The sequence below is a fragment of the Muntiacus reevesi genome, chromosome 6 (genome assembly GCF_963930625.1).
Source record: "Muntiacus reevesi chromosome 6, mMunRee1.1, whole genome shotgun sequence".
Classification (NCBI taxonomy): Eukaryota; Metazoa; Chordata; class Mammalia; order Artiodactyla; family Cervidae; genus Muntiacus; species Muntiacus reevesi.
Genome location: NC_089254.1, coordinates 63,127,953 through 63,139,762, shown reverse-complemented (window position 1 = coordinate 63,139,762; position 11,810 = coordinate 63,127,953). Strand labels below are relative to the sequence as shown.

The 11,810-nt window shown below is 46.1% G+C and overlaps 1 protein-coding gene across 2 annotated transcripts; it reads left to right on the top strand.

The window, feature by feature from the left end:
- Positions 1-2,820: 2,820 nt before the first annotated feature.
- Positions 2,821-5,658, top strand: PRR15 (proline rich 15). 2 transcript variants are annotated; one of them, XM_065939077.1, is made up of 2 exons: positions 2,821-4,089; positions 4,447-5,658. In XM_065939077.1, the coding sequence occupies exons 1-2, from the start codon at positions 3,971-3,973 to the stop codon at positions 4,970-4,972; spliced, it is 645 nt and encodes a 214-aa protein (XP_065795149.1). In that variant the 5' UTR covers positions 2,821-3,970; the 3' UTR covers positions 4,973-5,658. The 2 variants fall into 2 exon arrangements, with proteins under 2 accessions (XP_065795149.1, XP_065795148.1); XM_065939076.1 differs by lacking the exon at positions 2,821-4,089 and adding an exon at positions 4,123-4,283.
- The last annotated feature ends 6,152 nt before the right edge of the window (positions 5,659-11,810 follow it).

Sequence of the window (11,810 nt, the reverse complement as noted above, 5' to 3'; positions counted from 1 at the left end):
CTTCCGTATTCTTACCTGGAGAATTCTACGGACAGAGGAGCCTGGTGGGCTACAGTCAGTCCATGGGGTTGTAAAGAGTGGGACACAACTAAATAGAGTGATTGAGCATGCACACATTCTCCTCACACATTCTCCTCTCATGCACACCATCCCCACTTCCAGCACTCTCCCACCAGCCATCGAAATATCCCACCTGAAGTATTCCAGCAGTTCCTACCTGGTTTTCCCATAGCCCCATCTCGTCCCCTCTTCCGTCTACTCTGCACAGCTTCAGTGATATTTTAAATGCAAATCTTACCATGTTACTTTCTCTTTGATGAATTGCGTTCAAAAATCCTACCAGTGACAAGGTCCTGTATGGTCTGCTCACACCCACCTTTCTAGCTTTGTCTCTTGCAGTGCTTCAGCTCACTTTGCACTCAGATCACACTGGCCTCTTCACTCCTTAGAAATCCTAAGCTGCTTCACAGCTCACGGTTTTTGTGTGTGCTCTTCCCTCCCCGACTGAAGTGATCACCCATTCTCTATCTCCCTAGTCCCTTCTACCTCATTTCTTCTTAGTTCTCAGGTCTCCATTTTAATGTTTTTACTGCACTCAAGGGTTATGTGTAAGGTGTTATCAAACCAATGAAACATAGAAGTATTCAAAAAGTTGTTAAACACAAATGGGAGGGATGAAGAGACTGAACTTGTTTAATTTCAGCAGTTGGATGTTGATCTATTAAGAAAATGCTGACCCTCTGTTCAGTCATGCTAGATGAGGAGACTTTTGGCAAGACTCATTTTCTTTTCCTAAATGTGTTTTCTCCTTCACCCATTTGATCAACAAACAACATAGTAACCCAGCTCGACCACTTTCGAGTGGTGAGGGTTCCTGCCAGTGTCTTCTCTGTAACAGAATGGGACTATGACAACTTGTCCCGTCCTCCTCTCACAGTTGGTGGCTTATCTTTGTTCCATTCTGGTGCTGGGATTGCAAGTTTCCTCTCTAAAATTACTTCCAATAAATATACGAAAATATATCACTTTCAAATACATGCTGCTGTGGTTATCATTTTAAAAATTCAAGAATGCTAAACTAAGAAGTTAAAAATATAAAGTATTTGTATTTTTACCGTATTTCATACATTGAAACCATCTGTAAGAATTTCTATTCATTCCAAATTTTAAGTTATGGAATACCGAGGTATCATGTCCTATTCCGCTACTTTCACCCCTTCAGAAAGTCCTCAGAACCAACATGCTAGGATGTCAGCTGCTCCAGTCCTTCAGAGATGTTATACACTGAGCTCATGGAGCAGCAAAACAGTTCTTTGGAAAAGAAATGCATCCTGGGAGATGAAGCCGGTTGCAACTCTGCCTTTATTAGTGAAAATTCCCGATGTCAAAGCCTTTCTGTCCAGGTAACAAAAACCACCCATTTGTTCCTGGGAACAAAAGCCTCCTGAAACTTGACCGGCAATGGGCAGGTTCACTTGACTTCCAGCTCTGGGCTGGATTTGTACTCCCCGAGTGCAGTGGCGGTCCACGGACTTCCAGACCCGCGAAGAGGTAATTCCCACGCTCACCGAGTCGTGCTAAGAGCCCGACACTGAAGGGCAAGCTGTGGTAAAGTGCCGACGAGACCCCCGGAAGCCGGAGGCAGATCTCCGGGGTACAAATCCAGCTCTACCAGGTACCAGCCGCGCAATTTTGGGCAACCGTTTACCTTTCACAGCTAAGTTCTCCTCGCCTGTCAACTAAGGATAATCACAGTTCTTACCTCCTAGGGTTGCTGGGAGGAGGAGTAAATGAGTTAATCCACAGAAAGCGCTTGGAACAGCGCCTGGCTAGCACATAACGAACTTGTTAATGTTACAGCCTTTCGACTCAGGGCGCCTGCAGCTCTGCAGTATTTTGCCTGAGAGTTACAAAACTTGAGATTCCAGGAGTTGAGTGGCCACAGCCTGAGAACCGGAGAGTAATGAAAAAAAGAAATTGGGGTAGGGTCAGAGGGAGAACTGCGACGACTTTTGTCCACCGGCGCCCACCTGCAGCCTTGATCTCCCGGCCTCCGTTTCTTCTTCCAGGAGTCCGGCTCCCGAGCGGAGCACACAGCCTTTCTCCAATCAGACATCCTAAGGCTGGCGCCACGTATGCGACCTGGTCCAATCTCGTCCCTGGAGGGCGGGAACGCGAACTTTCTACCTGCACCTGTGGCTGCAGTGGCCGCCTCCTGGGTTGTTTTTTGTTTTGTTTTTTTTTTTTCTTTCTTCCCGCTGCCCCGGAGTTCTGGTTTCCAGAGTCACTTGGCGAATAACCAGCAGGTGGGCAGATGTCTTCTCCCGCGCTGGACCGACGCGGTAGGGAGGTTCAATGCATCATAGTGAGCAGTTGAGGTTCCATCTTCCGGCCGCTCCCGGGCGGTGCTACCAGGGGAAAGGGACGCGTCCGAGAATGAAAGACTACTAGGCGGGAGAGCTTGCCTGGCCATTCACCTGGGGCAGTGAGCCTGGCACCCACTCACCGCGGGGCCCTCCAGCCGGATCCAACCACACTTGGAGCTCCGGGCTACTGTCGCCGCTGCGCCAGGAAATCGGAGGCGCCAGGGGAGACCAGCCGCAGCAATCGGCTTTGCTGGACTGCAGCGATTTCGGCTGGCACACCTTTCAGAAAGAAGCCCGACCTCTCCAAGACCGCACAGAGGGACGCCGCGCCCCGACTTCCAGATTAACCCAAGCTAACGCACTCCGGACTCTGCCCGGGGAGAGAGGCGCGGAGCCACGGGGTCCAGGGAAGCCTGAGCAGGTGAGCGATGGGATGATTCTCCGTCCTCCAAGCCAGAGCTTATTCCGGGGTGTCACCCTGGGGAGCTCCCCCAGCTCCCGAGGAGAAGTTGTTAGAAGCAGGCGTTCTGCGTAATTTGCAATCGTTTCCTTGAGCAATACGTGCATAGCCCTTCTGTGCATACAAAGTTGATTGTGGAGAAGACAGCGTAGGGTAGAAGACAGAAGGCAGCATCAGAACAGCCACCACCATCACCACCACCACCATCAGTGAACAACTTGGGGGTGCTTTTCCGATCTATAAACTGGAGGGAGAAGAGATGTTTGCAAACCCATTGCAAACTGTGCCAGAGGGTGTGGGTGCCTTCAGCAGGGAAACAACTTTTGGCCATTTTTTTCTTCTATTGTTTTCAAGTCGCAGCCCGAGTGTGCCCTCGGGGAGTCTTGGGGAGGAACCGCTGCCAAGGTCTCCCAGCTCAGCCGAGGCCGCGGCTGCCTCTGGCGTAGGCGTTCGGGTTCTCTCTCTCGGGGAGGTTTAGGGAGGAGAGCTTCTAACCACAAACACCGCCGAAGTTTCGCTCTCCAGCGCCGGCGAATCCCAGGAGTGTCGCGCGCGTGGGATGGGAAGCAGCCCAGCGGAAACCTGGAAATGAGCCGCGGCGCCAGCGAATCCTACTCATTCGTGGAGTTAGTGCGGTGTAGACCCAGCACAGAAAGTGGGCCGAGACGTCTCGCTTCTGATATTCGCACCTTAAGTGCTAGTAACACTTTTTGCCTTTTCGTTGCGCTGTGTGCTGTTTTAAAAGCTGGGAGAAGGGCAGACTGGAGTTCCGTTGTGCGCCCTCTCCTTTGGAGGAGGGAATTGCGCAAGAACAGGAGCCTTTAATTTGAACTAAAAATCCCGAGTTGAGTTGCCTAGTACACACAGACTCGGTGCCTATTTTAATACAGAACTAAGGAAAGAGGTACTTGGGCTCATCTCAACTGCCGACCGGGGGTGGCTGCAAAGAGACGCAAGATTGGTCTTTGGGGAATAAAAGGAAGAGTAGGACGGCGGTTTTCAAGGGAAGTCTAGACATGCTTCTCTGAAAGTCACAAGGCAGACGTTTTGTCAAAAGCAGAATTTAAAAGAAACAGAACAGAACACCACGAGCTTGTCTCTCACTCTTGCTGGTCTGTAAATCCCCAGCCCCCGCCCTCGAAAAATGACATCGAAAAAGTATCCCGGGACAAAAGTCGAGGGAGCAAAAAAACCTTTGAGGGAAATTTCGGAACTGTCTGCGGGGACGCGCTCGCGTCCGGCGCCCTCGTCGTTCTGGGCCGGGTGGGTCACCTTTGGGCGTCGTTTACAATGGGGCAGACTGACAGGACGGGCCTTTTTCCTTCTGGGGCCTGGTTAATCCTGAAGCCCCGGCACCCACCCCTGGGTGGCCCTCGAGCGCGGACCACTGCCCTATCCTGGAAGCCGGGGAGCGCCAAGACTCGGTCTCCAGACCAGAAGGCGGCGCCGGGGAGGAGGTTCGTCCCCCTGCGCTCTGGGGGGCGCGGCAAGGCGCTCTGAAAGCTGCGGGCCGTCCGACCCCAGCCGATCCGGTGCCCGCCGGAGCCCAGGAGAGGAAGTGGGATTGGGGCGCACGTGACTTCGACTAACCCAGTAACCAAGTTTTGTTTTCTTCCCCAGCACGAGCCGCTGGCCTCTGCTCCCAGCCCGCAGCCCGCTCGCGAGAGGCCGGGACAGGGTCGGGTGGACCCCAGAGCAGCTGCTGCCGCCAAGGCCCTTCCCCGCGCCCCGCGCCCCGCGCCCAGCGCCCCTCGGCCGGCCTGCTATGGCCGACGGCGGCGGCACCGGCAGCTCGGGCTCCTGGTGGAATTCGCTAACGAACAGCAGGAAGAAAAGCAAGGAGGCCGCCGGGGGTGCGCAGCCGCCAGCCCAGCCTGCCCCCGGGGAACCCGCGCCGCCCGTCCAGGACTGGTCGAGCAGTTCCCGGGAGAATCAGCACCCCAGTCTCCTCGGGAGCGCCGGCGAGCCCCACAAGCTAGACAAGTTGGGCGGGGAGAAATCGGGCAACAGCCGCCGAAATTTGAAGATCTCGCGCTCAGGCCGCTTTAAGGAGAAGAGAAAAGTGCGCGCCACTCTGCTCCCCGAGGGAGTCAGGTCCTCGGAGGAAGCCAGCTTCCCTGGTGACCCCCACGACGACAAGCAATAGCCCGAGAGTTCCAGGACTCTTCCTATCACACCTCCTCAGTCCCCAGTTCTAAACCCGAGAATTCTGACCCTCCCTGTACGTGGAGTCTCATCCCACCAAATTAAGAATATTCGCACCAGGCCTCCAGATTTTATTGTCCTGGAAACTGAAGTGACAATTGAGTGTTCCGGTAGTTCACGACTCAAGGATGCATTAAATATTTATTCGTGGTAAGAGAAGATACCACAGAGGAATCTGGTATAATTTTTTTTTTTTTTCCGAAAAACTTCCGTGGCTTTTGCGTCCCCCTTGGAAATGAGAAGGGTACTTCTCTAAGAGACCTTAACTCAACTGAAACTGTGCAGCCTTCCAACAAGGATGGCATGCTCTGATTCTGGACTTGCTATTGGAAAGCAAATCCCAGTGCTATCTTTAATGAGAAATAAAAGAAATGCACTTTGGGAATATTTCTTCAGGCTTATACCTTAAGTGAAGGGATGGCAGAGAGCAGGAATCGTTCTTAAGTAGAAGCATTTTAAATAAGGCAAGATTGCTTTTAATGTTGACCTGCTAAACTGTACTGCCTATTTTAGCGAGGACTATTAAAACTGTTGCACAGTAAGACTTAAGGTGACTTTTGTATTTTTTTCCATTGCAAGACTGAAAGCCATCATACTTAAAAGCAGGTATGCAAAGCCCAAAGTGACAGAGTTAATCATTTGCCACATAACCTGAGAGCTCCTCTCAAAAAACTGCAGAGAGGAGAACATGTCTAGAAATTACCAACACCCAAACTGGAATCAGTTAGCTGGATATTCCTATTTATCAACCAGATTGGAGGAAAAGAGGGGAGGTCTCAACTCATTATTCCTACATTTTCTTTTTTACTTCAGTGCACCTTCATAAGGTAGAATAAGTCACTATGCTAATAACAGCTCTGTTGAGTATCTGTTATTAACCTGACTCACAATTATCTAAAAATACTTATTCAAACAGGTGGACTGAACCCTAAGTTTGTGCAGAGCCAGCTTTTTTCCCCACTCACTTTGCTTTAAAAGCTAATTTCTAATACGTGTAACTCTATGGCTGATTCATATCAATGAAAAAAAACAGCTAATTTCTTTATTCTACAGTATGCATTTATCTAGTTGCAAAGCCTTAAAGATCTACCAACCTGAAGATTTTTAACAAAAATCTACCTATTTGCTTTTGTTACAAACTTTGGGTAAATGAATACCACTAGCTTCCAGCAAATTATAAGAGCTTTATTGTAGTTAAGATCCCCTGGGACCTTTTCCCACCACAATTCAGCTCATTTATAAACTTCTAGAAATGCATGGGGGCTTCCCAGGTGACTCAATGGTAAAGAATCTGCCTATCAATGCAGGAGGCACTGGAGACAGGATTTGATCCCTGGGTTGGGAACATCCCCTGGAGGACGGAATGGCAACCCACTCCAGTATTCTTGCTGGAAAAAACAAGGGCCATAGAATCGTGGGGGGCTATAGTCCATGGGGTTGTAAAAAGTCGGACACAACTGAGCATGCACACACCCCCAAGAAATGCATAGCACGGAAATTATAATGATCAAAGTATATATATAAATATATACATAATGTGGATAATGAGAGACAAGAGCTTGATTGGAGCTTCTGAATTTATTATATATAGTTTTTTGTTCTCTCAAATTCGTAACTTATAACAAAGCATGTTGATTGTCTAAAGAGATTTAACAAAGAAACATGATGAAAATGGCTTAAGTGGATTTAAATTAGTGAATCAAGCTTGGATATCAGCAAAGTCATAGAGTGTACCATTTGATCCATGAGCACATAATTAAAAACTTACTCCAAAAGAAACTATTTTCGTGGGGATTATGAACGCCTTACCTTCTTAAAAGAGAGTTTGTGAGATGGTTTTCTTTTTTTTAATCATGAAGTTTTTTTGGTTTTATATTTGATACTTGACCAAAGTCTCATTGGGGTGAGCTTTCTGAATGAGAAGGACGTTACAACAATTTTAAGAGGGCCTACCTAGTGGCTCAGATGGTAAAAAGTGCCCACAATGCAGGAGACCTGGGTGATCCCTCAGTCAGGAAGAGTCCCCTGGGGAATAGAATGGCTACCCACTCCAGTATTCTTGCCTGGAAAATCCCACGGATGGAAGAGCCTGGCGGGCTATACCCCATGGCATTGCAAAGAGTCGGCCACGACTGAGAGACTAACAAGCACATACACACACCTACTGCCTCTAGACTTTATTGAAGATGAGGGAGTCAGGATCTTGGACTCATAGACGTTCATTGTAAGGGAGGAGATTGGGGGCTGACCAGCAGTGGGAGTGAACAGAAAAGAAACTGTCAAATCAGGCTTTGAAACACCTTCATAAAATATTTTAATTTCTGTAAGTAATCAAAATTAGAGTGGATAACTACCCAAAATGCTTTTCTCCTCCTAAGAAGACCAATAGATTAGATCTGTACCCATTTATAAAATTAAGCTGGCCATTGTATACTTTTAAAATCTTATACTAACTTTCATCCACAGTTTTAATGTTTTAAAGAACTTTTTTTTTCTTAAAAATTCCTTTAATTCACAAAACACTGGCATTTTCCCAGGTTCTGTGTCTAGTTTTGGATCCCACCGAAGTCTATAATTGCCACAGATAATCAATATCAGACATATAGCAGTGGAACTTATTAACGGAACATCTTTCCCCACAGTTCTGAAAGAATTTAAAACCATGCTAATGGCAGTTATGACAATGAGTGCAATGTACAATCAGCAGTTGAGGTTTGTAATTACATAGTTTCAAAGCAGTCCTAATTATGCAGTGGGAGGAATTCACTGATTTAATCCCAACTCAGAGAAATAGAAACCAAGCAAAATTCGTGAGATACAAAGATCATGAGTAAGATGAGATAATTTGACAAAGTGTCTTTGCTGGGATTCATGTGCTCTGCAGATGATTAATTACATTCCCATAACATATATACAGATTTTGAAAATGTATAAACTTCAACATATTTTATATTAAATAAAGGGAAAATGTTTAAGTTTGGAGTTAATTAGGTTAGAGACCTTTTTTCTCTTAAAGCCCTTGGCAAATGAAATTTCACTCCCAAGTTTGGAAAAAATTAAAGAAATTCTCATGCCATGCTTTCAAATTATGTGGAAAAAAAGGACAATAATCTAGCAGTGTGTTTGCTAAATATTTTCATAACCATGATAATTATTAATATATACACAAGGTAGTTTTGGCCCCAGTGACTGCCTTGCAGTCAGTGGCCAAGTTGTAACTCATATTACAGGTCATTGAAAGTCCTTTTATGTTCGTTCTCTGTTGTTCACCCCATTGTGACTTGCATTTCAAAAGCAGAGACTCTGTTTTGTATTCACTTAGGACATTCTGGTTTATCTAACACTTAGAAATAATTTTTTCTGCTTTGAAATGTAATGCAAACCCAGAATGCTGATATTGCTGAGTCCTTAGAAGAGAATTAAACACTTAATGAACAGTGAGTTTGAAGGCTGAAGCTTTGTCAGATAAATAAAGAATAAAAATAGGCAGAAATAATTTCAAGTAAAAGGCTAACTGGAGGGATTTTTTGGTGGTCCAGTGGCTAAGACTCCCTGCTCCCAATGTAGGGTGCCCAGGTTCGATCCTGGGTCAGGGAATAAGATCCCACAGGCCACAGCTAAGAGTTTGAATGCCATGACTAAAAGATTCCACATGCCACAACTAAGACCCAGCACAGGCACACAATAAATAAATAATTTTTTTAAGGTGAACCAGAAAGGAATAAGAGGGGAAAGTGGGGCAGTTAATATCCAGTGATCACAAGGCACATTTTATGAGGAAAAGAGAGAATATTATTTTTCCTTAGCTGAGAAGAGTCACCAGACCAGAAACAAACACAAAAAGCTGGCTTGATAATGTAAGGGTAAGTAATCTTTAAAAACTCTATTTTATCTGTGGAGCATTTTATGATAATTACACAGAAATGTAAGAGGTTCTTGGGATAAGCATGAGTTATTATCTCCACGGTAAATAGAGAATAAGACTAGAGATTTTTATACCCTTGGGTGTCAGTATAATACGTATCTTAGAGTAGAAACAAGTGTGCCGCCCAGAGCAAGCTTTGTCATCAATAAGCTGGCTGTCCCATCACAGCTTTGTTCCTCTCATTTGTTTTCTATCTCTCTAGCCCCATTCACCTTGCCTCAGAGCCATGGCAAGTACGTTCCTATCAGACTCAGAGATGTGGAAGAGGGATTGCTAGGAGGCACAGGGTCTTCCCCCAGCCTCCTGCAGGCATGGGATGTCAACAACCACTTTGCTGAAGGATGGCCCTACATATGGGATGAAGAGCATTCATGATGGGAGAAGATTATCATCTAGGAGACAAGGTTCTAAGAAAACTTCACAGGTCTTGCCCTAGCAGAGGACAGCTGACCACTGTATAGACGTAGTAGCATGCATGCATGCTAAGTTGCTTCAGTCATGTCTGACTCTCTGTGACCCTATGGACTACAGCCAGCCAGGCTCATCTGTCCATGGATTCTCTAGACAAGAATACTGGAGTGGGTTACCATGCCATCCTCCAGGGGATCTTCCAGACCCAGGGATGGAACCCATGTTTCTTGTGTCTCCTGCATTGGCAGGCAAGTTCTTTACCACTAGAGCCAACTGGGAAGCCCAGTAGTAGCTACAAACTGTGATAAATAACAAAGACAAAGGATATCAGTGATACTTCCAGGTATTCAATACAAGGAATTCAGCCATTCTTCCAAACCAAATTGTGCTGCAGATGACAAAGTGACAGATTCGTAACTATCATATCAGAGTTGCTGACATAACCTCATGCAATTAAAAAAAAATGGAGTATCTTTATTGTTGGCATCTGTAATAAGACTGCTTACCCACAAGACAAAAATTTCTGGCCCTTAAACTAGAAAGATTCATGTTGAAGAAGATGAAGATTCCTACCTACCCCTGAAAGGAACTGCTGATTGACCTGCTGGTTGAGTAAGGAATACGGGCCCATCTGGGACCTCCCTAGGGTTTTTTGAAAGGATATCCATTGAGTTACAAGTACCCTGGATTATTCTTTTATTCTTCTAGTGGCAGTCAACAAGCATGAGGCTCAGATGGTAAAGAATCCACCTGCAATGTGGGAGACCGGGGTTTGATCCCCGGGTTGGGAAGATGCCCTGGAGGAGGGCATGACAACCCACTCCAGTATTCTTACCTGGAGAATGCCCATGGGCAGAGGAGCCTGGATGGCTACAGTCCATGGGTTGAAAAGAGTCAGAGACAACTGAGTGACTAAGCACAGCGCACAAAGACGGCAACAAAGAGCGCCTGCAAAATCTTCCAAAACACCTGATTGTAATTCCCTCTCTCACTTGCTCTTAGACGAGTCTTCGATGAGCTGGTGTCAGTTTACTCTTCTGTAAAATGATGAGATGGAGTCTATATTCTCACTTTAAAACTCTCTTTTAGGAGCCTGCTACTTTTAGCAACAGGCTGTAAAAGCAAACTTATACAGAGCTCATTGTTTACTATAAAACACAAAGGCACCAGCTTTCTGGCACTGATGGTCAGGTGGGGAACTGGGAGGGAGGTAGAGAAGTGTAAATTGCAATGAAGCTACCACATTATCATAAGATGCTGTCACCAGATTGTCATCTGGCCCAATGATCAGAATAATTCTGCTGTGTAGGAGCATGAAGCCTCATCATTCATTGAAAAAATAAAAAAACAGCTAAAAGTGAAAGTTGTTCAGTCATGTCTGACTCTTTGTGACCCCATGGACTGTAACCCACCAGGCTTCTCTGTTTGTGGAATTCTTTAGACAAGAATACTGGAGCGGGTAGCCATTCCCTTCTCTAGAGAATCTTCCCAACCCGGATGTTGAACCCGGGTCTCCTGCATTGCAGGCAGATTCTTTACCATCTGAGCCATCAGGGAAGCCTCTAATCATCATTCATGCTTAGAACCAAATTGCAGCAAGGCTATCTAGTTATAGATATTATCCAAAATGTGTGTTTTCACAGCTACTATCTCATCTGTTCCTTGTAACTAGCCCTCAATGTCCCCCAATCCTGCCAATCTACTTGATTCTGTACTCTTGTTTAAACTCATCTTTTTCCATTCTCATTGGATAACGTCAAACTCCTTCACTACAGCTGTCACCCCTACCCAGCCATTCTGTATTATTGACAATTTCTGAGAGTGGTTATTCCTTGTTATGCCAGGCTTCTGTCTGTCCTCTTCTTTCTGAGTGGCATATTCTTTTACCACTACCTGCCTGGCAAAGCTTCAATCAACCTTTAAGATCCAAGAGTTTCTTCCCATGTAACTGCTATGGTTCTCCTTCACTCTGTTGGAAAACACCTATGAGTAGTACATTTAAGTCTGTGTTCCCACCCCCACTGACCATAGTATATGCATATGTCTCATTGCCCTTTAAGTCAAGGAACTCAGGGAAATTAAAGGGCAATGTCCATTCTTTATGTCCGTTCATTAACTCCCGGCTAATCTACAAGGCATCACTGACTCGATGGACATGAGTTTGAGTAAACTCTGGAAGTTGGTGATGGACAGGGAGGCCTGGCGTGCTGCGATTCATGGGCTCACAAAGAGTCGGACATGACTGAGCGACTGAACTGAACTGAACTGAGCTGAATCTACAAGGACACAGGCCCTCCAGGTAGCACGTGCAGCTAGCATGTAATTCTTGGTAGTGCCATAGTCTTTTTTCCTCTAGGAAAGCAGGCTGTGTTTGGCTGGTGGTGAAATTTGGGGGTTATGAATCAGTAAGAGTCTTTTCCGGAGAGAGAAATTACACAGTGTA